General features: G+C 38.6%; 1 protein-coding gene across 1 annotated transcript in view; it reads left to right on the plus strand.

The window, feature by feature from the left end:
• The window catches only part of STARD9 (StAR related lipid transfer domain containing 9), a gene marked incomplete at its 5' end in the record, with an annotated part of 117,701 nt that overhangs the window by 54,917 nt on the left and 36,668 nt on the right, over positions 1-26,116 (plus strand). Inside the window, 15 exons of the mRNA XM_075713029.1 lie at positions 1,311-1,427; positions 3,515-3,547; positions 3,632-3,693; positions 4,521-4,633; positions 9,986-10,055; positions 13,232-13,304; positions 14,191-14,258; positions 15,203-15,300; positions 15,518-15,718; positions 16,126-16,223; positions 18,429-18,506; positions 19,901-19,975; positions 20,693-20,872; positions 24,748-24,799; positions 25,719-25,856. Coding sequence (XP_075569144.1) covers positions 1,311-1,427; positions 3,515-3,547; positions 3,632-3,693; positions 4,521-4,633; positions 9,986-10,055; positions 13,232-13,304; positions 14,191-14,258; positions 15,203-15,300; positions 15,518-15,718; positions 16,126-16,223; positions 18,429-18,506; positions 19,901-19,975; positions 20,693-20,872; positions 24,748-24,799; positions 25,719-25,856 — 1,456 coding nt within the window. The remainder of the gene's footprint in view (positions 1-1,310; positions 1,428-3,514; positions 3,548-3,631; positions 3,694-4,520; positions 4,634-9,985; positions 10,056-13,231; positions 13,305-14,190; positions 14,259-15,202; positions 15,301-15,517; positions 15,719-16,125; positions 16,224-18,428; positions 18,507-19,900; positions 19,976-20,692; positions 20,873-24,747; positions 24,800-25,718; positions 25,857-26,116) is intronic.

Genomic DNA, 26,116 nt, shown 5'->3' on the forward strand with positions numbered 1-26,116 from the left:
AAGAAACTGGGAGGGGGCAGAGCCAGAACAGCTGACCCAAACTGACCAAAGGGCTATTCCATACCATATGATGTCATGCTCAGTATATAAACTTGGGGGGGGTTGGCCGGGGGGCAACGATCGCTGCTCAGGGACTGGCTGGGCATTGGTCAGCAGGTGATGAGCAATTGCATTGTGCATCACTTGCTTTGTATATTATTATTACTATTATTAGTATATTGTTATTATTATCATTACTATTTTACTTTATTTCAATTATGAAACTGTTCTTATCTCAACCCAGGAGTGTTTCTCACTCTTACTCCTCCGATTCTCTCCCCCATCCCGCTGGGGCAGGGGGAGTGAGTGAGCGGCTGCGTGGTGCTGAGTTGCTGGCTGGGGTTAAACCATGACATCTGTCCATTTGAGAAGTAAATGACCTGGCAGTGGATTAGATTTCACAGCAGTGAAACACTGAAATCATATGCGTCTCTCTCTATATACTAGCTAGTTTTCGATGTGAATGGCAAAACCTTTAATACCTGTAACATTTCTTTTGAAAGGCCAAAGCTGTGCTAAGGGGTTGGCAGCAGGCCTACTGGAACCTTTTGATCCACCATGCACTTCCTAGCAAACCTTACCAGGTGTCCTTTCTATGGTCTATGGCAAGGCTTTGATGTGCTGAGAACGCAGTCACAATGTGGGGCAGCTGTGTCTCCAGAAAAGGAACAGGGAAAGCAGGAAGAATGTTTGGATCTTGCTGTATGGGTAGTCTGGCTGTGATGGTCCAACTTTTGCATCTGGCATGAACAGAAAAGAAAGCATTTAGTCTTTGGTGGTGTTGCTTACTGACCAGATGGGTGAGGTATAAGTATTGCTTGGATGAGGTCTGCTTGCAGGCTATGGGTTAGACTTCGCTTTGCTTTTGACCTGTAATTCTGATGCCTAACGCTCCTATTAATGTCATTGTGTCAAAGAGCCTTGATCGTGCCTTTCTGTCAGATTTATGCTGACCGTAAAAACTTGGGTTGGGGGAGATCCTCAAGAATGCATACAGTTCAAATATAAAATAAGAGATAGCAGACAGGGAAGCACAATTAAACACTATTGCTCTGTGTCAGCACTGTGCTTGGCATACCAGCATCTGGAGGAAGATCTAACAGGTGAATGCTGGACACTTAACATTGTGTCTGATAAATTAAAAGGACAAATACTGTGAAGATCCTTGTTCCCGTGGAGTTATTCAATCTGCAAGATCTACAAGCAATGCATGAGTGTTTATAGGGAGACATATTATTCAAGGACTGTTTTGTTTCTTTTGGTCTTTCCAGGTGTTCCAGGACCTTGGCACTTCTGTGTTGTCGGGTGCATTTAGAGGGTACAACATCTGCCTTTTTGCGTATGGACAGACAGGTTCAGGAAAAACTTACACAATGATGGGAACACCTGTGAGTTACACCATTCATTATACACTTAGGGTCAAGGGTGGGATGGCCAGCAGAAACATGGCTTTATTTTTAAACTGTGATTATGGTGCTTGTTGAGCAGAATGCTTACACATGTTTTATTTGGTGTTTATATTTATAAAATGAGTTAAGCCTTTACATTTAGGTAAATAATGTAGCATCAGCTAAAAATACTAGAAAATATGGTATAGTTTAAATATTTATTTTAGATAACCTTCATCTTACTGTGGATGAATCTTACTGCCATGTTAGAGGACAAAAAAAAAAAAAAAAACAACCAAACCTATACCCCTGAATAGTTCTGTTTTTTAGAAACATATAGCTCAAGATAATACAAAGTATTCATTCTCATAGAATCTTTTGGCAGTCTGAGCTATGCTGAAATTAAATTACTTTCACAAATAAAACTGGATACAATTCACGGGAATACTTTTGTAACAGACTTCATTACCTACTTGAGACATTATCTGTTGCAGAAGTTATCCTTTGGCCTGTGGACACTAATACTTGCTTCACTTCCAGTTTTGAAACGTATTTGAATGGCGTTTGCAGAAGCTGTTACATTTTAAGATTATTGTCTACCAGGAACCACTTAAAGTGCAGATTAATTTTGGTACTCAGATCGATGGAGTCAGCTGAGGATTTCCTGCGTTCTGCTGCAACATAAGGCACTTTGATCTCGATCCATATGCTTGGCTATTGGTGAAACATGCCCCTAAAAAAGAAAAATTTTACTTAACAGCTTGTGTGAGTGGACTGCTATTTCCTACACCCAAAGGATTCAATATTTAAGGTGAAATAAGGGTAAAATTTGTTCAAACCCTGAAGATAAGAAAAGGGCTGTTCTGGCATGGTTTTGTACTTTTGACAAGAGTTTGGATTTTTAAAATTTTGTTTTCCCCACAGACATCACAACACACAAAACATCAACTCCACAAAAGCCTGAAGAATTGTTAAAATTGGGGTTAATGGGTGACAAACTAGGATATTTATATTACATTGTTTTGAAAATATCTTAGCAATTCAGAATGGCCACCTCTTGAAATTAGCATTATTTCTTTCCAAGAAAATTTCCAGGTGTAGTGTTTCTAAGAGATTTCTGGCCTATAAAGTGATTTATTTCTCCAATGGAATCCTGCTTTCATCTGATCTTTAATAACATGTGTTCGCTGTGAAACAGTGTTCAAAACTAGGAAGAAACAAGCTTTGGTATAAACTGAACTTTTGTCCACAGTGGTCCACTTGATGAATCTGGACTTTCTCCCCCTAACACCATTTCCAGTGTGCCTTCTAAAAGCCTTTCATGCTATTCGGCAAGTAGATTCCACCTAAGCCTGAGAGTCTTTTTCAGGATGTGTTGGCACTGTGATCACTAAAGTGTGAGCACTCATGTCAGAAGAACACTTCATCACACAAAAACACCCCGTTACTTCAGTGCTGTGTAGACTGGGCACAGTTTAAATCGGCTAGTTCAGGTACTGTTAGCAGCCCATATCCTATTATGTCTGAGAGTCCAGATTTATAAATCTAGAACAAAAAGCTGTTCCAAGCTCTGTGATGCCGTAGCATCAAGAAATAAAAGTAGAATAAGGAAAAAACAAAATATTCATGACCAATCAAACTAGTTTCAGCATTGGCCTGGCTTCATCTAGCCTGCAACACCTCCAACATGGGTATGTCCAGTATCTTTACATCAAACAGCTCTTGAATTTAACCCAAGCCTCTAAACTTCTCATTGATGCTGTGTAAGTTGCTCTAAAATGACTTCTGCTATAAATAGCATTTGCACTGAAGCTAAGAAGCTAAGACAGCTGACATTACACAGCACATGAATCCCTGCAGTGTTTCACGTGCAAGATCCTTCAGCTGGAGTAGTACAGCATTGCCATGCTGTTCTGAACTACGCTTCAGAGCGGTTTGTGTTGTAATCTACCATACAGTCATTACTTTAATGCTGCACTGTGATTCTGTCCTTTTCTTATAACTTGGCTTTTATTTAAAAAAGAGTTTTGCAAGAGTCATAGCGAGTATATGGTTTAATTTTTTGTTTGTTTGTTTATTATTTGAAGGCATCCATTGGGCTGACACCTCGTATATGTGAGGTACTTATTTTTATTTCACTTGCATTTGTGTGGTTAGATTTTCTTGATGGATATAAAATTTACGTAAACTTCTGGTTTGTGCAGGGCCTCTTTTCAAGGAAGGATGATTACTCAGACCAGCCAGCATCTTGCAGAGTAAAGGTCAGGTAAGTGTGTCATTGTTTCAGGCAATGCTATGAAGGCTTTCAACAACATATTCCTGTACTCAAACAAAGCAAAGACTAGTTTATTTTGTTTCTGATTTCTTAGATGATAATAATTTTGGAACAAGGAGGAGAACACAGAGGAAGGATGAGAAAGTGTTTGGTTTAGTTTTCTAGCTTAGTATAGTTCTTTGGATGGTGTCTGTTCACTTTTGCGTAGACAGCTGAAATAGGAGTGCATTAAAAATTTACTTCCTGTTTGTTTCACTCTTAAATTTGAGCCAACTGATGATCTTGGAGATCCTTTCCAACCTTAATGATTCCTGGCTTTTACTTTCATTAAAAAATAATCCAGCCACCAAGCCAGGAAACATGAAATTACTACTCTACCCTAAATTGGTTTAATGATGGACTTAGTAGTATTAGGTTAATGGTTGAACTGGATGATCTTAAAGGTCTTTTCCAACCTAAACAATTCTATGATTCTATAATCCTACATTTGATTCTTATTCATCATTCCTATTGATCTAATGAAGCATTATGTTTGGAAATTTGGTGATTTGAACTCACTAGTGTTAAAAAAGCCTATTTTATGAATTTTTAAATAAAATACTGAGTACCTCTTGCTTCTTGGAAATTTGCTACTATGAGTTCTTTCTACATGCACTGCATGGGAAGGGGCAGTAACAGAGATAATGAAAATGAATTCATTAGCTATCATGAAAGATCTATGCAAAATTCAGGTAGTTATGTTGTCTAAATATATGCTTTCTCTTTTTTTTTTTTTTTTTAGTCATGTGCATTTAAAAATCCTTTTTTTTGCCTTTCAGTTTTCTTGAAATCTATAATGAACGTGTCCGAGATTTGTTAAAACAATCAGACCGAAAGAAACCTTACACACTTCGAGTCCGAGAACACCCTGAAACAGGACCATATGTTCAAGGTGAGAGCATGCTTCACAACTAGCTTCAGAATTTCAAGTAAATGTGTATCAGGTCTGTATGTATCTTTGCATATGTTCCTGGCGTGATCCTATTTGCTTCTACTCTTCAGGAGTTACTTTCCTCAAATACTTGCTTGTTAATATGAACATATGTAATATACTGAAAGCTTTGTCTCTGTTATCCCACCGGCTGGATATCCTGCATTTTTCTTTTTGCCTTTCCAAGCACAGGTTGTGTGTGAGCCACCAACACCAGCTCTAAATGGGTTCTACAGGCCAGCCGAAGGTCCCTCCTTACCTGTTTCAGTCCTTGGCAGCAGTGTATTTACAAAATAGTAATAATAAAAAAGTAGATAAACTCAACTGTTTGGTCTTGCAGGCCAGGCCATGAGAAGCAATTAAAATCTGTATTACATGGGTGAGAACCCAATAAGATTCATTTTCCTTCATTAAACTGAAAAAGCACAGGATGGGTAATGTAGGTGCTTTATACAATTAAAAACATCACACACTTTTTAATTCACACTTGCAACAGCAGTCCCTCTGCTGCCTTTGTGTTTTCTAATGAATCATAGCTTGCAAATCAGGTGACAGAGAACAGATGAAAAAAAAAACCCACATGCATTTTTTCTGTTTCAGTTGTCTTTCTTATTTTAGTTCTTATCTTTGCTCTTATTCTTTTTTGTACTGCCAGTTCATTTCCACTTTTGATTGATGCCTTCACTTCAGGGTCTTACATAGTTTTAAATTGGAGTTTGGTCATTGTTACTTTGTAAATTGATGAGCTCCCAATGTAAATTTTGCCTGCTACATTGCCATTTTTCTGACCAACAACTGACAAAAGGTGTGTCCCTCAAAATCAGTGCACCAGTGCAAAATCATATAGAGTAGCTTTACAGTGGAGATCAGAAGGAAGAGTCTTTTCCAAACTGATGCAAGTTTCAAAAATTAGTGAGTTTGTTTAGAAAGTAAATGCATGTGTTTCCTTTTCAGTGTGCTTTACATCTAGTGGGCAGAATTCCAAAGTTGCGTCTGGTATCACTGACTCTGCAACTGCTTGGCTGGCCACCAAATGGGTAGTAACACCTGGGAGGTATGCATTTACTATGCAAAATGCATATCACACTGAATTTTATTGGTCCTGTCACATCAGATCAGATACTGATTTGTTCTGGCTTTTAAATAGCGTTCTTGTCTCTGCTTTGTAGATTCCTTCTGTTCTCCCTGGTTCACTTTTCCCTCTCTTTTTCTTTTTCACGGCATTACACGTCAGATTGTTATCCCCACTTCAGAGATTAAGCCAAGATATGACAAGAGATAGGTTGACTTGACCTTGTGATTGAATGGAGCCTGGAATTCCCAGCTCTTATTCCCTGGGCACCTGCAGTATCAGTCACAGTACATCTAACAACCAATGGTTGCTACCAATTCCTCCTCTCAAAATTTTAAATAAGCACTTGGGAAGTGTTTAACTTGCATGGTCCTATACACAAGGGACTATCTGGCATTCTGGTTATTTCAGCTGTGCTTTCCCAGCACATCAGCATCCTGTTTAAGGAGAGTTGGAAAATAGATGAATTAATGGTCTCATTAGTATGGCAAGCATATCATTCTTTGAAAAGCAGATTCATAGACATTTGGCCTTTACTGACGTTTTTCCAAGATTTTCTTTCTACCTGCTTGTTATCGGAGGACTTCATTGTCAGTGGAGTACAGATACTAATTATTTTCTTTTAGCAGCTGCTCATTCACCACACAAGAAAAGGTCTTTAAACTGCTTCCTTCCTTGGCAATTTCCATCCCTTTTCTCAGGCCTTATATCTCCAGTGATTCCTTGGCTGCATATAATGGAGTTTCCTTGTTTTAAAAGAAAATGAAGTTATAGCTTCTGCCAATGGGCTGGCTTGCCTTTTGTCACTATTTTGTCTTCATCTGGAACCTTCCAGGCCAAATCTTTCACTTCTTTTCCAGTCCTGTTTTTGTTTATTTTTTAAATTAATTTTACCCCTTTTGAATAAGGATTTTATACTTAGACACAACTAAAAATTTTAAGTGGAACAATTTTATGTTAGAGTTCTGAAATAGCCCATGGAAGTTCCCAATTATTTAGATTTTGTAAAATAACAGGAAAGGATAATGGAAAAAGGTTAACTTAATATTTGCCAGCTTTGGCCACGTTTGTAAATCCATTATGAGCACTTTATTTTAGAAGATTCTCTCACATTGTATCTTATGGCAGCCTCCAAAAATCATTGTGTTAATGCCTGTAAGAAAAAATTTAATTTTAATGATAAATGTGATTCGCATTTTTAGAAAAACTGATCATATGCATGAAAAATGAAGTAATTTCTCTGCTGAAGGCATCATGGGGTGTAATTAGATGCTGTTGTGAGAGCATGTGAACAGAAGTGATTTCAGGCTGATGAGTCAGTGGCTCAGGGCAACAGGCAGATGACGTAGTTCTTTTTTTAGATATGTGTATATAAGTATGTATTAATAAATAAATATGCTTATGTACAGTTTACGCAATTAAGAACTGTAATGGTTTACTTGAAACAATCCTGGTATCTTTGGGGGAGAGGGACTTATAAAGAAAGTATGATTACATAGCTCCTTTTGGAACTGCACTCATTAGCTCACATCAAAAATAAGCAGCAGTGAGAAAGTCCAGAGGTCTTTTGAATGCAGGTGAGAAGTATAGTCAGTTTGATTTTAATAACATCAGATTCAAGAAAATGAAGTGGTTCACAACACTGTCACAAAATGCCCGTCTCAACTGCAGTAATATATCACTGCAATCAACAATTGCTGGTCTCTGTAATGAAGGCCGCCTACGTGCTGAAGTAGTCTTTGGCAGTCTTTTATATGTAGTCTCTCTGTGCAGGATCAGAGTGCAAGAATATTGTTTCCAATAGCTAGATGGCTGAGATCAGAATTATCAGCAAGCTTACTAGAAGGGGAGCTCGTTTTGTATTCCCCTTCCAGGCAATTTGCTGTATGGGAGAAAAATGGTGAACATCGGCAAAGCTCAGAAATTTTCCATTATTTCCCATAGATCCAGTATATCAAGGACTATCATCTGTATTTGCATCATACTTCTTGCAAGCCACCACAATTTTAAGGTTTGCTGAGTTTGATCAGGAGCTCCCCAGTGTACCGTTACTTTGTCAGTTGTGTGGTTGGTGTCAATGATATCCAGAGTACAGTTGGCACTGGATGAAGAACAGACAGAGAGGAAAATCAGAAAACTTAACCCCTTTAAGGATGCTTAGATGCTCCGGGCAATGCGTTTTCCATTTGCGAGTCCAGTCAGGAAGTCAGCTCTGAACACTAAGTATTTTGAATAGTTTCCAGCCCATCATTTTTCCACGTAAAGGCTGTGAGATTGTACCCTTTAAAATGCTGAAAGTGTTTCAGTGCTTTGGGTTGGAATTGTTTCAAACTTCTCCCTCACAGATGGCTGCACTGTTAAGGAATCGGCCTCTCTTAAATCAGGAAATGATGCAATCTATTTTGTTACTCTGAGACAGATTTCTGGGGGAGATCCTTTCTTACTCCAAGGCAAATTTCTAGATGAGCAAGTGGTTTTGATCTTTCTATGGGGCTTGAAAATGATCTTCCTTTTTCTAGCAGCCAAGAGAACACTTTGGCGTTTCTTTTCAAACAACATTTACAATATTTCATTTACCTTATTGAAAAACGAAATGTTTTGGATTCTGTGCTCGATTCACTATTCCAGTACTTATGGAAATGTAGGTAGGTAAAGAATTTCTTCCATGCCTCCATTTTGTAGCTGGATTTTTATTCAGTTAAATAAGACCCTGAAAAAGGGTCTGTGAAAACAATATATGATAGTTTCCATATTCTGAGCTTTGAAGATCCCAGTGCGGTTGGAAAAATAATGGGCCTCTTTTTCAAATGGAAAATGTGATGACTTCTGGAATTAATGTATTGTAAAGGGACACTAGAGAGCAGAAGAAATGCTTTTGTGTGAAAATCATCCTATACTTTGTGTGTGTGTGAGTGTGCATGCATGCACACTGCATTTAGGGTTTTTTTAAAAGTGTGGGTGATCCAAAAATCCTTTTTTTTTTTTATTCCCCTTTATGTGTATTAGTTGTTAAAGGACTAAAATGAATTCCCATCTTTGGTTTTTAAAGTTAAGCAAGTTGTTGTCATACAAGGATAGACTCTCTCTAAAAATGTCAGAAGTAATTGTTTCAGTCTTGTTGCATTTTATATTCATCTTGACTTACATTCTAGCAGTAGATAAATTATTTGATCCAAATAAATCACGTTTCAGTACTCTGCCTTCATCCACTTTTGTGGCCTGCAAAAACCAAACCAAACCTAAATCAGTGCTGGGGGAGGACGTAGCCCTGGATTCCAGGACTGAGATAAAACATTCTGCAAAGGAGTATTTTACTAGGTATGGTGTGACGAAGACTTGCTTCACAACTCAGATGTTTTTTTTTAGTAGGAGTCACTGCAGTGCAAATGATAACTAATCATCACCATAAAATGCAAACGAGGCATATGAAACTGGATTTATGTGAAATACAAGCCTGTTGAGGATAATTTTGTGTATCTGCTGGAATTTGCATTTTGCAAGGGGCTGGCAGTGCCGCTACAGCACAGCAGCACACTGCCCTCCACTGGGGCCCTGTTAGTCACAGCCACCACTCCGACACAGCAGGCTCTGCAATGCAGTGTTTCTTTCATTTGTTTTCAGTGTTTTTTTTCCCCCTTAAAAATAAAATCAAATTTAAAAAAACCCCAAAACTGAAAGCAGTAGATATGAAAAGGCCAGATGTTTCATATCATTATTAACCTCTGCAGAGAAAAAACCATGAAGACTCCTAAGTGTTGCAGGCTAAAGCCTAGTTAAGTAAGTGGTAAATATTCACAGGGGTTGGTTCTGAATTCTGTTAGTTGTGTGAGCAGAGCCATTATCCAGACGCAATGGCAAAAAGCTTCCTTACAGGATCTGTACCCAATTAGTAGCAGTGACATAGCTGAAAATTTCTTACGGGGTTTCAGTTACACTGTTTTTTAAATACCATTGTTCTGCAGACAAGTTGGAAAGAGGTCTGTATTTTGAAGGTACAAGGCATTTTTTTATACTGATGTCACTGCTTCTGAAGGATGGGCTGCAATTTTTTTATTTTATTTTTTTTAAATAAAATATTTAAAAAAAAAAAAAAAGTTACTCTAGTTGAGACACTACTTTTAGCACAGACTGGCACCCCAGCAGAAAATCCTTATGCTCCTGATGTTGGGTAAATTGTTGGGTAAAGTGACTGAAACTTCCTGGGAAAAATACGCATTTAACTCTTTTTAAATCTTTGGCAGGATTGACTCAACATTTAGTTACAGACTACAAGCAAGTTGTAGAACTTCTAGAAGAAGGAATAGCTAAAAGGTATTTCATAAAACAAATCAGCTCCATCTTTATTTAACACTTCTTTCACCATGTGTTGATTTCACTGATGTTTATTTTACTGACAGTGTTTCCAATGCTTTGTTGTGACAGGATGTCAGATTTGCTGATCCTGCACATGGTGTACATATAAGATGTTACGTATCCTCATATTATCCGCAATAAGAGCTACAAGCACTCATGAAGTTGTTTCTTCAAAACTGATCCCATGCTGACTTACCCACAAAATTCAGCCATCTGTCTGGGATAAAAAATGCATGCCAGGAAAACATTTTGCTGTAAACAGAATTCCATTCTTCTCCTCCACTTGCTCATGACACTTTAGACTGTATAGCTTTCAACTCACTTGTTAATGTAACTTAGTGATTTAAAACTGCTGAAAAAATAGTGTATTTTTATTTAATTTCTAAAAGTATTTGGTTTATAATTATTTTTTTAAATTTTTATAAGTGTGTTTTTAAGTTCTTAGTACCAGTCATGCACATTTGCTATGAGAGAACTGTGGAAATTGGCACACCAACAAAGCCTATGATTTTGGCTCTCATTAGTCAAGACACTTTTTTACGTTTTCGACAGGGAGCCTAAGATATCAGTACAACTGCCATTACAGTGGTGGAAAAGAGTTATATTTGAAAGGATCCTCCAAATACAACTCACAGGTCCAAAACTGATATTAAGTCTTATCATAAGAGAAGTCGAGATTTTAGAATACCAGTGATGCTGGGAAGTAAATAAGAACTAAGCTGCATTATCACAAAAACATAGAATATACAGCAGGATTAATTTTTGGTGCTTCTGCTTGTAGCAATCAGTAGATGCAACTCTGTGGTAAGAAGAGACTTTTTCAGCACAACAAAATTCCAGTCTGTCTACTAGCGTAATTCTACAGTCGTCTCATTGCTAAGGAAATAGAAGATGTAGAGAAAACAAAATCAGAGGTTCAATATTTTGTGTGTAAGTTTTTGTGATGCTGAAGTTTCAAACTTTGTCACTTGCATGAAAGGAAGCAACTACTTCTTTTTCTGAGTAATTTTCAAAAACTTATTTGAAATATACAAGAAACTCCTATGTATTTATAGTCTTTATTTTTATGAACTATTCTGCAGAGTATTTATTAGCACATTATAAATACAAACAAACTACTTTAAAACATCTGCAGTCTGCAAAATGATGCCAAATGGACATCAGCAAGATCTGAGGGATAAAGAAGGTGGGGAACAGGTTGCAATTGCTCCATATGGTTTGAGGCAGGAGAGGAGCAGATGGGGCATTATGGCTCCAGGTCAGACTATACAGGGAAGATAGGAGGGGAAGCTCCCCTTGAACATGGGTGGTGCCTTTCATGGGGGAGAGGGCAGCTCCTGTACTAACAAAAAGCAGAGTTTACTGAAGGCATTTTTTCTACCAGTTGGTTTTATCAGGCCATCTCCAGCCCTGCTCTGGCTGCACCTGTCCATTATAAAATAAACAAATACGATTTTCAACATGCAATCATTATTTTTGTTGTAATTCTCAGTGGTGTTATTTTTTTTTTCTCTCAACACTTTGCAAGACTCAGTCTTAAATGCCTAAGAATAAAATTTTTAAAATGCAGGAAATAAAAATTTCCAAATTTCCAAAAGCATAGCCCTGGTGCTGTGTAAAGCAAAACGATCGATGAATCTAGATAATGTTATTAGAACAGTTAAAAATATCAAAATGTCCACCACATGCCACGATGAAATAGAATATATGAAAAACTAACACATACATTCTCCCATAAAAATGCTCATGTGGATTGGGAGTAGTTGGGATGTGAACTTGCCCTCCAATTACCCTGTGTATAGTTGGAGGTGAGAATCAAATACTAACACTTCCTCCTCCAAATCCTGGGGCACTTTCTGTTTCTCTTTTGGTTTATAAACCTCAGTGCTGTTCCCTTATATTCTCTGCCCACTGTAGGGCTGTTTTCTGTCTTCTGCCCTTTACGTAATTTTTGTCTTCCTCCTCCAACATCTGGAGACCAGTTCACGTTCTCCTACTTCCTCAGCTTAGGCTCAGTTATAACCACGATGCGCTAGACTGCCTGCAGCTTTTGGCAGTGCCCGCTCGCATGGCTGTGGAGGTGTCGGAAGAGGAGGGCGATGGGGAGGAGAGTCCTGGCGTTGGCCTCCTGCGGCAGGCGCCCAGTGGCGTACGCGCCGCTGCTGCTCTCTGCTCTCTAGTGCAGCTGGTCTCTGCAGTACTCTTGACAGCTGGCCTCATAACAGAAATGTGGTTCCACGGTCCTCGTCTGCGCTACTAAAATTACCTGCTGTTGTTGAGGGTAAGCTTGGCAAAACTGAGGCTAAAGGCTGCACGTACGGCCGATACTCAAGGCAAGCTACAAGAGCGACAAAGGAAAAGACCTGTGACCTGGCTTCTGCCCTAGGCAAAACCCTCCTTTCTTTGGGTTTGTCTAATCAAAACAACAACAAATTAAGTAGAATTTCCAAAAGGTTGCATTACAGAGACAGTGGGAGAATGCCACTGCTCCTTCTCCTCCTGTGCCCAGTGCCTGCTAGCCAGAGTAGGTGGGTCGGGGGGCTAGAGCTGGATGACCGGTCTGTCCATGTGGTAAAGCCAAGCAGGTGCTACACGAGTGAATTACAGCCTTCATTTGGTGCTCATACGGGTAGACTGGCTAATCTTACTGGACTCCTCTAACAGTGTAAAACTACTGTATCAGCCCCGTGACAGAAGGGAGCCCCAGAAGTGGTGCATGAAGCTTTTTGGACCCTTTGAAGTGCCAAGAAATAAAAACGGGGACGATGTGGAGAAAAAGTACTGGGCCAGTACATTCATTGGTGTTGGGGGTGAGCTGTACGATGCTGTTGCTGGCTGTACTTCTCTGCCGTGTTCTACCCTTATGCAACATGTTACACCTGTGCTGTAAGGCTGCTTTAAGATATTTCTTCAGAGCGCTGCTGGTGGACAAAACCACCTCTAACTGACCCTCGGTTTCCACCCTTCCAGCTCCTCTGCCAAACGCTGTGATCAGATCCAAGAATATAGCCTACCATATTCTCCAAGTTTCACATTCCTTCATCTTCATTTATCTGCTGCAATTGTTATTTTTGCTTTCCCTGAGTACAGGGAAAATAAGCCCTTGTAATTGAATGGTTTGTTCTTCTTTCTAGAATCACAGCAGCTACACATATTCACAATGCCAGCAGCAGATCCCATGCTATCTTCACCATCCACTACACTCAGGTTAGCCAAAAATAATCCAACTTCCTTTTCTCTTTGCTCTCAAAAAGCATTGTTTTGTGCTGTTTGTAATAATCTCGGTGGAAGCTGTTACTTATTTCCTTTGGATCACACTGCAGATGTGTTACACTTCATGCACCACCTGATGTGCTGAGTGTTTATTGAAGTATTCTTGTTCCTCTATGCAAGCTTTTAGGCAGAAGTGATGCCAAAGACTCACTGTAAAAAGAAATGTTTAAAGTTTTAATCAGCCCTTTGAAATGCAATACCCATTCCCGGATGCTGTGAAAATTATGTGTGAATATGTTTGAAGTTATGTTTTGTCACACTTGTTTAGGATCCTTAATTAAAGTATAGTGTTAGTTTAACACTTACCAAAATTTTGTATCTGTCCAGCTTTTCAGATGTGCTCATCTCTTTAGCATTTGGCATCCAGTACTCTCCCAGAGACAAGGCACCCTTTCTCCAGAGGAATTATATCCTTCCCTGGCAGGGAAGTTGTTCAGTGATCCAATAGACCTTTTCTATCTCACACTTCTAACATCCTGTAATCACAGAACATTTTGGGGTATTTTTCAGTAGTTCCACAAAAGACCTTTGGAATACATTAGTGGAAAATAACTCTGCAAGATCTGCAAGAAAGCCTTTCACAGTCCCTAGGCAGTAAAAGTTTTTTTCAAGAGGAAATCGGCATAGGAGGGTAGTTTCTCTGTCGGGTGAGAAAGCTGTTGAGTTAATGGTTTGAGCATAGTCAGAGGGTCAAGGTCATAAAGAAAGGCAGTGAGAAAGTCATATATACAACTCAGTTTCAAACAAAAGAGCACATCTATTCTTTCTTCATTAATTAATTAAGAGGAATAGTCTTCCTTATTTATATTTTTCTCTTCAGGCTATATTGGAGAACAATCTCCCCTCTGAAATTGCAAGCAAGATCAACTTAGTGGACCTTGCAGGCAGGTAATAATATACTGAGGGGCAAAAAGGTAATTTTCTCTGAAGATGCTGGTAATGCTGCCTTAAAAGATGAAATTTAATATTTTAAAGCTTCGTTAAACTAACAATAAGCCTGGCTTTTATATACAGTAACAAAGAATATTGCACTAGTATTGTCTCTGTCATCTGTTCTTCTGTATTGGATATTGGATTTCATTGGGGAAGGGAATTCCTGGGTCCTCAGATCCAATGCTGTGCTGTTGCATACATTTAAGGTAATCCCATTCAACCCTGTATTCTTATTAAGTAGCTTTTGAGTAGCTATTGGTGGAATTACCAAATCTGAGCTTGAAAAGAGAGGAAAAAAAGGAATGTATTTCTCATGGCTGCCTAGCATGGGTGGGAGAAAACAGTCATATCTTACTGCTTATGCTGTTCATGTTCCAAAAGTTCCTCAGTCTCTGATCTTAGCTATGCATTTCAGTGAGGAACATGTGGATGTGACAGAGAACAGAAGTTGTGCTGAAGAATTATAGAACAGTTTGAGAACAGGACATTTTTCTTTCTCAAGAATGCAATCGCCATTGCATGTCTGAGCTGAGAAAGTAGTATTGAGGGGATATACAGACTTTTGCACTGAGCCAGTCTGCCCTTGCAGGGTAGTGAAATGTATGTTGGGGTTTTTTTTTAATTCAGAACCACTATGATTGGGTTGCCCAGTTCAGGCTTTAATTTATATTTTGATGGGTCTTTAACAGTAGTTTGTGCCAATGGCCTTTGCTTATGGTTGTTTGGACTTTCTGAACTAGAGAGCAATGTGAAGTATTCAAAGCCTATGTTTTTTTAATTGCAAAGCTTGCAATGTCTGTTTTCTTGTATGTCAGGAAAATACATAACGTTTTCATATTGATTGTATGTTAATAAGCATTTTTGGTTTACATTGTCTTTTCCATGCTTGTGTGCTACAGTGAAAGAGCTGATCCCAGTTACTGTAAAGATCGAATTACTGAAGGTGCCAATATTAACAAGTCATTAGTTACACTTGGAATTGTCATCTCCACTTTAGGTAAGCACAGTAGTTCTTATATTGAAGAGTAGTGACAAAAGCATAGGACTCGGTCACCATGTGCTCTGTCTTAATGTTTATCTATACTTAAAAGAAAAAGCTGAACAGAACATCTTGTGTGGCATCTTCATAAACTGTAATGATGTCTAAGAAAATCAAATAGCCATGACAGAAAAAGATAACCCCTTTCCTGAGCTATGTGGTATTTCTCCTTCAGCACAAAATTCACAGATGTTTAGCAGCTGCCAGAGCATAAACACCATAACAAGCGAAGGGGAGAGCAGTCACGCGGACAGTCCTTCCACAGGCAGCATCGCTGGGACCAGGCGACCGGCTTACATCCCATACCGTGACTCCATCCTCACCTGGCTTCTGAAGGACAGTCTGGGGGGCAACTCCAAGACCATTATGGTTGCCAGTGAGTTTGGTTTCTATTCATTGTGAACATTTTGCACTACATTATCCCCTTAAAATACATCTCTACTGCAGTGAGAAGACAGCTATATCACTTAGAATCTGTCCTTGTAAAGATTTTTCATAAATACTTGATAGGATACTCAAGGAAATGAAAGTTGTGCTGATTGTGCATGAAGTGAAGCTTAGAGTCTTTCCAAGGTCATAGCTTTGATTTAAAGTGATTTATTCACTTATAAATACAGTCTTGAGAATACATTCTCTGTGAGCTTGATGAAATATCTCTAAGGATATTTTTGGTTTTGTTTTTTAAAGAAGCAAGACCAAAACGTCCACCTTTTCAAAAAGTGATGAGTTAAACTGATTACTTTTTAAACTAGTGTTTCTTTTCTATTTGTTTTCTATCTGTAGCTATTTCTCCTGCCAGCTCCAGCTACAACGAGACCATGAGTACCTTGAGATATGCTTCAAATGCCAAAAATATTATTAACAAGCCCAGAGTGAATGAGGTGAGGCCTCGAGTTCTGCTTTTCATTCTTGTTCTGTTTTCTTGTGTGTATTATTTAAGGTTTATTCAGTATATCTGCTCTCTGAATAAAATTCATACCTCTTTTTCCCATGTTAGTGAGAGCTGAATAGGAGCCGGAATATTACAGAAATAATTTCTTTGATCCCCTGCAGCTTAAACCACTTAGAATTTTACACCTATTTTACATCTTCATTGAGTTTCAATCCTCCTTCTACTTGAATTGTTATGACATGTATGTTTACCCTATGTCTTTATCCTAAATATTGGCAGAGTTACAGATCTGTTAGGATTATTTGTTAGTATTTAACCTGTTACTGTAAGTGCATAGCCTTTGCAACCCTTCCTTTTGGCATGTTAAGTGAACTCTGTTAAGGTTGCAAAGTCAAGAATTCAAAAGTTAATATGCCAGGCTTATGGTAGCCTATGTAGTCTCAATTTGTCTTCTTTTCAGTACACAAAATGATGAAGCCTTTAAATACATGGGAACAATTTTTGCCACAGAACCCCAGCTTCATTCATTGCACAAAATAGGCCTCTTCCAGCTGTGAACTCTGACTGTATGGCAGATTAATCTGTTCTATTGTGCAGGGGTCCTTCACAGGCTGCACAAGTTGAAAGGTGGCAGGGTATTAAGTCTGGTGTTGCCTTGGAGGACTGGATTCTGTCGCTGCCCATGCTACAGCATTCTTGTTCAATGCTAGTCCGGATGCTTAAAGCAAACCTTCAATGTGTGCTTGTTCCTCATTTTCCACCCTTACCCCCAGCCCACATTTATCAAATGGGAAAAATGTAAACTGTCCCAATCAAAGACGTGCTGTTAAAACACATTGATTAGCAGTTGTGGAGGTTTTAGGCACTATAGTGATGAGAACTGGCATGAAAATATCCATGGGGAAATGCATAATTCTATCTGTCTTCACAGCAAAATTCAAATAGCACATAATAATCAAGTTCTACAACCACACATGCTAGAAATATAAAACTCTTGAATTGCTGCTCTTTAACTGAGCGTTCTTCACATGGCATTCTGCGTGAGGCTGCCCTTCTACAGTGATTACGTGACTTAAGGACTGAATCACAGTGTTTCCATTTAAGGGGACTGAATTAAGGTTTCAAAAGAAAGTCTTGATTCCAGCATTTCCTACTCTTTGAGCAGTTGACTTTACAACTTCAGTAGTGTTCTGTGATTTGGCCTGGGTGTATCAAGATTTTATCCATAGATAAAAGGATAGAATCTTAGAGATGTACTTCATTTATTTGCTTTCCTAACAATACTCTGTTAAATCTTGAGCAGAAGGAAACCCTTCTAATCCAAGGTTTCCCAAATTTAATTTGCATCCATATTACCAGTGCCTGTAACTAGTTTTTAGACATCACTAGTGGCAGCAATAGTGTGTTTGGTTTTGGCAGCAGCAGTTCTCAACTCTGTGATAGGCCACAGGCAAGTAAACACGGTCTTCCTGGGTTAGCGTCGTGTTACATACAGCCTCTCAGCCTCCCAGCTTGTGTGCCCATCGCTGTCTTGCACGGCCCATGCTAGACCCTTAACTCCATCCCTTCAGCTAGCTGCCTTCTTCCCCTCACTGCAAACTGACCTGAGTCAAGGTGTCACTGGCAACCCAGAGAAAGTTGACTCTTGACTCAAGAGTTTCCCTGAACTGTCTGCAAAAAGCTGGTTTCCAGAAACTGCCTGTGCAGAGATGCTTACTCTGAAAGTGAGATAAATGCCTCCACACAAGCAGGCAGGAAATGCTTTGTGTATCGGCTGCAAGGGCTTTTAATACCATGGTGGGTGACGTTCTGACTTAGTCTCCTCTAGCCTGATTTTCTCCTCTGAATGACAGAAATAACAGCATTTTCCTGACCTGATGGGACTGTTTTGAAGGTAAATCCATAAAAGTAGTGATGTATCCAGCTATTGTCATGATGGGAACAAATACTATGGTAGGTCTGTGTTCAGAAAAGGGATGGAACAAAGTTGATGGAAAAGAGAACCTAACAAAGATGGGAACCACCTGCCCCTAGGCAGTACATCCCAGGGGCCTGGCAGAGCGGAGCAGGGAGTGCTGCTGCGAGTGTGCCTGTTCTCCTCTCCTCCTGGCTCTTGGAATAGTTCTGTATTGATTTCTTTAGCTAGAATTTTTTAAAGAATGATTTTTCCAACATCTGTGTCTCAATGTTTCAGGATGCAAATGTAAAACTGATCAGAGAACTGCGAGAAGAAATTGATAGGTTGAAAACTATGCTGATGAGCTTTGAACTGGTACGTAGGAACACTTCGCAACTGGAGCTCTAATACTGCTTTAGGTAGATACAGTAGCTTACTTCCATCTTACGTGGTATCTTTCCATGTTTATTGTAACTGGAGGGAAATTAAACTGTTCTCTGAGTGATTTCACGATGATTTTAAGGCTAACAGCATTTCTGTCGTTTCTCCTTTTTCTGGCATTATATTGATAATCCTGACGTATAAGCAGTTTTTAGGAAGGATTTCCTTGCCTGTCTTTCATGGAGTCAGGTGGTTTTGTTGTCCAGAAATACTGTGAAGTAAAAATATTTTATTTGTAGGGATATGGAAGCACCAAGACAGTACAAAATATTAATCCTTGATGTAATTTCCCTGCCAGAGCTTTTACAATCCTTTTTCCCAAAAAAGTGAACTAGTAGACCTCAACAGTATTTTGGAGGTTTCACCCTGCTTGCACACTCTGTCCCCCAAAAGAAGTTGTGAACATCTGTGAGCCCTCACAATACAGCTGACACTCTTTGTGTTTTTCTCCTTTGCAATAATAATAGTGTCTTGGTTTTCCATGCCATGGAGAGCATGTTTTGCTAGGAGAGACAGGAACTACAGTCCAGGATTTATTTACACAGAAGTATCTCTCTGTTAATGCTCTTTCACCAGTTCTTCACAAAAACTTGCAATAGCTAGAGAGGTGTAGACTAGATGCCAGAAGGTAGCATCAAATGCCTGTGTATTTTGTCTTTCCCCCTTGAAATCCTGGAGAGTGAAAGAACATGCCTGCCAGTTTGCAATTTGCCAATTTTCCCAAAGAAAACATCAGTCAAGTTAGCACCCCCATCCTTCTGTCTGCCTAGTGTTCAAGTCCCATTTTTCTTTTACAAATGATTCTTTCCAGGGGAAGAAGAGTTAATAATAAAGCAGAAAAAAAAAAGATGTTGGCAAGGCATTTTGCGCCCTTGCAAATCCCAGCACTGAGAGCAATCGCAAGTCTGGGTTACAAGCCTATCCACTGACACACACCTACCCCTGCTCCATCCTCCCCCTCCACCCGTGCCCAATCCGGGGCCCTTCCCGCAGGGCCTCCAAGCATCGCACAGCAGCACGCACCATGCAGCTGCATGGGATCATAGATCGGCTTCTGCCTAGCACACAGGCTCAAACCTCTCCCTCTCCTCCCTAAAGCAAAGGGAAGAGCGATGAAGGAGGTGCAGAGACCTTGTATCACCACCTCCTCTGGCCTCCTGAAGCAATGCCACTCACACAATTCAAAGCAAAAGTTGGGGGGTGGGGGGCAGGAGGTGGGAACCAGTAATCGGTCAAAACAGCCAGGACAGTCAGAAACCTGTAGAAATAAGGGACAGTTGTGCGTAAGGAAACTAACATGTAGATCTTGGTGGCTGGTTTTTGTACAGAGGAATTCCAGTCCTTCTTGGAGTGATGACAGGGATGGAAATCTGACCGAGCTGGTCCTTCAGAATGAAATGAAGGTGCGTATGATCTATTTGATGCTTTAACTCTCTCCTGTTTCACGGGGCTGGGGGGGGGCGGGTAGCATTGCCATAGTTCTGAAACCACAGTGAAAATGTTTTTGTCCTAATCCTTTCCTGTTTGCTCTGAATATGCAGGAAACTGCCATCCTTAATGCATGTTGGGCGCTGTCTACCAATTTGTGATGAACATCTCGTGTCCTTCATGGGATACTGTCCATTGCGTATCACTAAGTGTGCACAATCTGCTCCTTGTTTGAAAGCTGTCTCAATATATCACAGTAATGCATTATACAGAGCCTCTCTCTTCTAAGATTAAACTCCTCCAATTTATTCAAAGGAAATTATTTGCAGTCACCAAATCACTAAGAAGATTTGTTCACTGGTGACCTGGAAAGGTTTTGGACATCTTAATTTTACGTTTTGCTTAAAGACAGGCAAAATAACTAGTTAGCATTATCATATGTCTTTCTGACATTTTGAGCATGAGTCTTCAATAGATTAAACCTGCTTCAATAGGTGGTAGTACAGTTTTTACCTGAGTTTTTTATTTGCCGCAGAAACGTACTGCAATTAGAAATACACCTACATTGCAACTGGTGAAAGAATTTTGCATCCAGTAACTGGAAAAAAATGCTGTTCTTTCTGAAGAAATGTATGTATGAGAAAAATTAACCTGCTTAGTAAGTGAAACAGTTTCCTTTCCTATTCTTTAAGATTGAGCAATTGACCAAAGACTGGACAAGTAAGTGGACAGACAGGAAAGCCATCATGGAAGAATACAGTGTGGACATCAACAAAGAAAAAGCTGGAGTAACAATAGATTCTAGTTTACCTCATCTAATGGCCATGGATGATGATATCCTCAGCACAGGAGTCGTGCTCTATCATCTCAGGGTGAGATATTGTCACTTGTCTTATTTTTCCCTTGAATTTGAAAACACTTGTTTTCTTTGGAAACACAGAGTGGTTAAGGTGGCATTACAACACCAGCTATCAAAAAGTAAAGGCCACAGCCCACAAGACCCAGATAACAGGGGGGAAAACATCAGAAAAGGACACATGAAAATGGAGGAGGAGAAGAATTCATATATGGAATAATAAGTTGACCTCTTATGAATGCCTGTGCAAACTATTTGATAATGTATCATAAGCAGAGCAAAATACTCAAATTAGGCATTAGTAGTTTGTCCACAAAGCACGAGGACAGACGTGTGTGCATGTATGTGTAAATGTAAAGGTTGATGCTTAAAGTATACCAGACATACTGGTCCAGATTTTACTACATACTTGTATATTTGAGACTGGAATACTTGTATATGTGTAGATCAAAGATAAAAGTAAGCTTTAAGAAGCACAAGCTCACTTTGGCAATGATTTCTATATATTGCTCTTTTAACTCTACCAGACCTGCCAAGTAGATACCAGGTGTGTAGTTTGAATGGTAATTGTGATAATTGTGATCGCACTTGAGTGGCTATTTTCTGGAATCAGGTAGAAATCTTGGCCTCACAGATATTGTTTTGCTGTGTAGCTACTCATTGAAGGCAAGGTTTTCACCAAGAAACTTTCATAACATTGTACGTATATTACTCCACATTGCAGCTTATGATGTGCATGGCTAGGTCAAATAGTTTTAGGGGATTTTTTTTTTTTTTTAATAAGTCAATGCTAAGCTGGACTTTAACTGTTTAATGTTGTTTAAATGAATGGAAATTACTGAAATATTGATGCTGTTTAACATAAAAGCAATGATGGGTGGGAACCTCTACAGAGGTGCACTCGTTAGCAAAAAATGTGTTAAATATGGCTGAAAATCGTGCATCTCTCTACTAATAAAATATCTTAATCCAAATCTAGGTTTTGCGCTACTTGATATAGTTTAGGGACACAGGATATTTTTTTTTTACTGTTAAAAAGCCACAACAAATATTTGAAACAGAAATCATGCTGTTCTTTACCACGTTGAAAGAGAAACCTTACTAATTTTTCTCATGCTAGCACAAAGAAATTGTACCAGGTAATAATTAGGGACCAAGTAATAATGTCCAGTGCTCATCAACATGCAACTTGAACTACTCAATCCTGCATTAACATTAAATATTTATTAAAAGTAATTGCTACTACTTAAATGTTTTTCCATTATGAGCCATTTTGGAAACAGCAAATATTTTTGCATACTAATTTTGACAACACCTAAAGTAATTTAAAGATATTCATTTTAATGGAGAAACCTAGTTTGACGGGTCACCTTCTGAAGTCATTAGTGTCTCTCTGTCACACTAACATCTTTGTCCCCTGTTTCTTTGCTCCTAGATGCTGCCTTTTCTTTTCTTTGTGCTTTGCATCTTTTAGACTCTGGTGTCTATTACCTTCATCTGAACAGCAAGAAGGTAAAACATTAGTGGTTCCTTACATATTAGGGCTAAAACATACAACAACACTTTACATTGTACTTCTAGAGAAAGGTCTTGGCAGCAGTTTTCATATCATGTAGAATAAACATTGTGTTACTCAGTCTCTTGATATTCCATAGTATTAATTGCACTAATCAATGCTGTGTCTATGCTTAAAGAACCTTTCTTTCTTAGGTTCTGTTCTTTTTTTCTGGCTTTCATTAACAAAAATATATGTTTTCCCTATAATTTAACTGACCTTTTTGCGTAGCTTAAAAATACGGGATTTGTTTATGTTGTTTTAGAAAAAGATGTACTTCACAAACTTTTTTGAAAGTTGGAGTACTCCCAAAACTGAAGGGGGAAAGCAATCTCACTCTTTATGGTTCTATAATATGCCTTGGGAATTCTACCCATAGTCAGGAAACACTGCCAGAAGAGGGTAACAATGTAAAAGGACTTCAACAGATATGAAGACGTACCTCGATACGTTAAGGTGAAGTTATGCAATCATTTCATCTTGAATCATCTGTCTTTCACTTTTTCAGGTAGAATACTCAATATTAAATTAGGAAAAAGTATAAATATTTAAATTATTAGATCACTAATAGCATTTGAAAAAATGAAATCAACATCGGCCTGGGTTATGGCTATTCTTGTTTTGTTTTCTTCTTTAAGTTGAGTTAGTTTGCTTGTATCATATCTGTACCCTTGCTCTCAGCTCCAATTTTTAGTTGTACTTACACTCACCCAAAATCACTCCATTAACTGGGATACTATTGTGAATTTCATGAGTCAATACTGCTGTAATGTACTTTTCTGAATTAAATTGTATTACCAGAGAGTCATTTCAGCACATTGGAAAAAAAGTTTCTTTTGGAATAACAATAACTATTTCTTTGTTTACTCAAGAAGATAATGGATAAAGAGGTTTTTTAAGAGTTGGTTTACTTCTCTTGGTATAAAACACATGTTGCCAGCTCACTTGAATATGTGAGGTGAGTCAAAGGCCATATGGATCATAAGTTTTCTACAAGTTGTGGCCAAGCCAGGTGGATATTTTGTAGTTGAGTCCACTGAACGTTAAGCTGACATGTAACTTGATAATTACTCCAAAGCAGGGGCACTGGGCACAGTCCAGCTTTCAGCCTCTCCAGCAAGGGAGTTGCAGCAGGGCTTGTAGCAGAGGGCTCTGTTAGTTGGTTCAGATAGCTGAGCTCTGTGAGGAACTGAATGATAATCATTCCCTTTCCCTCCAGTGCACAAAACCACTGTGATTTATCCATAATTACCCGTAACTGCATCACCTTACTTCCCTTTTCCCAGTCTTCAGGCTTCCGATTGCTACTTCTTGCTTCATCTTTAAATCTAGGTTATTGTATGCTTGGAGTAGAAAGCATATTCAATTTATTCTAATTAGAATACAAAAATCAAGTAGTTTAATGACCATAATTAATTACAATATGACTTAAAGAGTTGCCACTAAAGTCGTTTTAGAGCGTGTTCACTAATCGGTTTACAATAATCAAGTATAGTGTCTCTTCAGAGCTGGGAAGTGATCTTGCTTTGTTTTCCTAAGGAAAACGATAGAACCAGTAATGGAACATATTAGACAGGTGGTAAATTCATTGGGGTTTTTGGTAGTTTTTTCTCATAGTATTGATAAATGGCTCTGTTTTATTGATATTTGCACTGTACCATAAGAATACTGTCTCCCTTCCATCACTGGCCCATAAAATGGTTGGAGTCTGCTTGTTCTGAAGACTTTTGTTCCTAGGCAGTTCTTTTCTTTGAAGTTATTGAATCTTCAAGTGTGGGAACTTGGCCATATACTATAATAACCAAGAAAAATTTTTCTAAATGTCATTTAAGTTTCGGAAAAAAGTTCTCCTTTAGTTTGAAGAATTCATAATCTGTGACAAAGTTCCCTTACAAAATAGGAATTCTGTTACTTTTATATCTGAAAAGCCTAGTTAACTGAATAATCATTTTGCAGCTTCTTTCTTCCTGCATGGATATTTATAAAAAAAATTATCTCATTTCTGCAAACAACAAGTCTCACTGTAAAAGTTCAAAGCATCAGAACGTGTGTTCATATTCAAAATATTTGTCTCAAGTACAGTGCAAAAATCATCTATTGAGTGTTACTTCATCTACTGGAGTCGTAACAGGAGAAGCTGACATAGCTGCAGGATAAGAAGTGATTGCATCGCTATGGGGGACAGCAGGCTGAAGTGTTACAAAGTAGTAGATAGAGTTATGCAGAGGTGATTTATTTCAGGTATTTGCTAAGATGCTGTGCCAAAGCTTTTTTAATTATTATATATAATCCAATTTCAGTAACTGACTCTTAAATTGGTTCTTTTCTTTCTTTAGGAAGGAACAACCAAAATAGGAAGAAGTGATTCAGACCAAGACCAAGACATTGGTAAGAGAATGCTATTACAAACTATTTTATGATATGGTCAGGTCAAACTAAGAGGTTTACATTTGTCATGTGTAATAGCTTGGCAATGTTTCTGTTTGTCAACTTTCCTTATAGAAGAAGGTAAGTAGAAGAGAATTAATTGTTTAAGTTGGCTAAAATCTTTCAGTTATTTTTTATTTAAGAGGTCAAAAAGTCAATGGTCTTGACCTAATTGAGATCTCTTCAGAATTTTCTTCCCACTTGTGAAATGCGACACTAGAGTTTAAAAATATCTTCATCCAACATCCAAATCTGGTATGTTCTGTCCTAAACTAGTGGCACAAGTGATCATGAGACACTGAAAATGCTTTTCAACTCTACTTGGGCAGAGTATTTTAGATATAAAATCCAAATGATTCAGAATATTTTTTATTTCATTTCATTTCTGCTCTTAATTTTAACAGTCAATCTCAAGAGCTACAAATTATGATAGAGAGTTGAAATTTTATACTGAAATTGGAAACTCTGTCGAATCTCAGCTTTGGTTAGTTCTGCTAAGTTTCGTTAAGTTTGGTTATTTTCTGCCGGTAGGTTAGTAAAATATAAACAATAAATGCCATAATGGTAGTACGAAAATTCAGCACAACAGAAGAATTTGCACATCAGCTCACAAATCAGAAAGTAGTGTATAGTTTTCCAGAACCAGAAATACTTTAAAACAGCAATCTCACTATTTTCAATCAAGTAAGTTTTTTCTGTGATTGAGTACTTGGTTAGCAATCAAAGACGACAATTTAATCTCCTTCTTCTGCATGACATAGTTCTGAGGTATGAAGTATGCAGTCATAATGTCAAACAGCATGCAGTACTTCATTCTGAGGAAAATAGTGCAAACCCAGCCCCTTCAACAGGTGAGATAAAACAAATCTATACATTGTAGTTTTGCAGGGACGGTGGATTGAAAGGGATCATTGTGTGATAGACAACAACTGTGGGATTGTGACACTGCGACCAGTTCAGGGCGCACACTGCACTGTGAATGGATGTGAAGTCACTGGATCATGTCGTCTGTCACAAGGTAAGGCTTGCTTTTTCTGTGAATGCTGCATTATAATCAACTTATCTCTGGAGTTTAGGGACAAGGATTTATGGAACTCATGCAGCTCTAAGAAATACATCTCAGTCTCCTGCTGCTGCCTAGCACCACAAGGGTTGATCCATGGTTAGAGCTTCCATACCGGGACAAATAAATTAAGTACCCCACAGAAAGTAAAAGGAAGGCATAGGTGAAAATATTAAGACCCCTTTTGGCAGCAGTAGTCTATAGCCTTCTAAAAA

This window comes from Pelecanus crispus, chromosome 6 (assembly GCF_030463565.1).
Source record: "Pelecanus crispus isolate bPelCri1 chromosome 6, bPelCri1.pri, whole genome shotgun sequence".
NCBI lineage: Eukaryota > Metazoa > Chordata > Aves > Pelecaniformes > Pelecanidae > Pelecanus > Pelecanus crispus.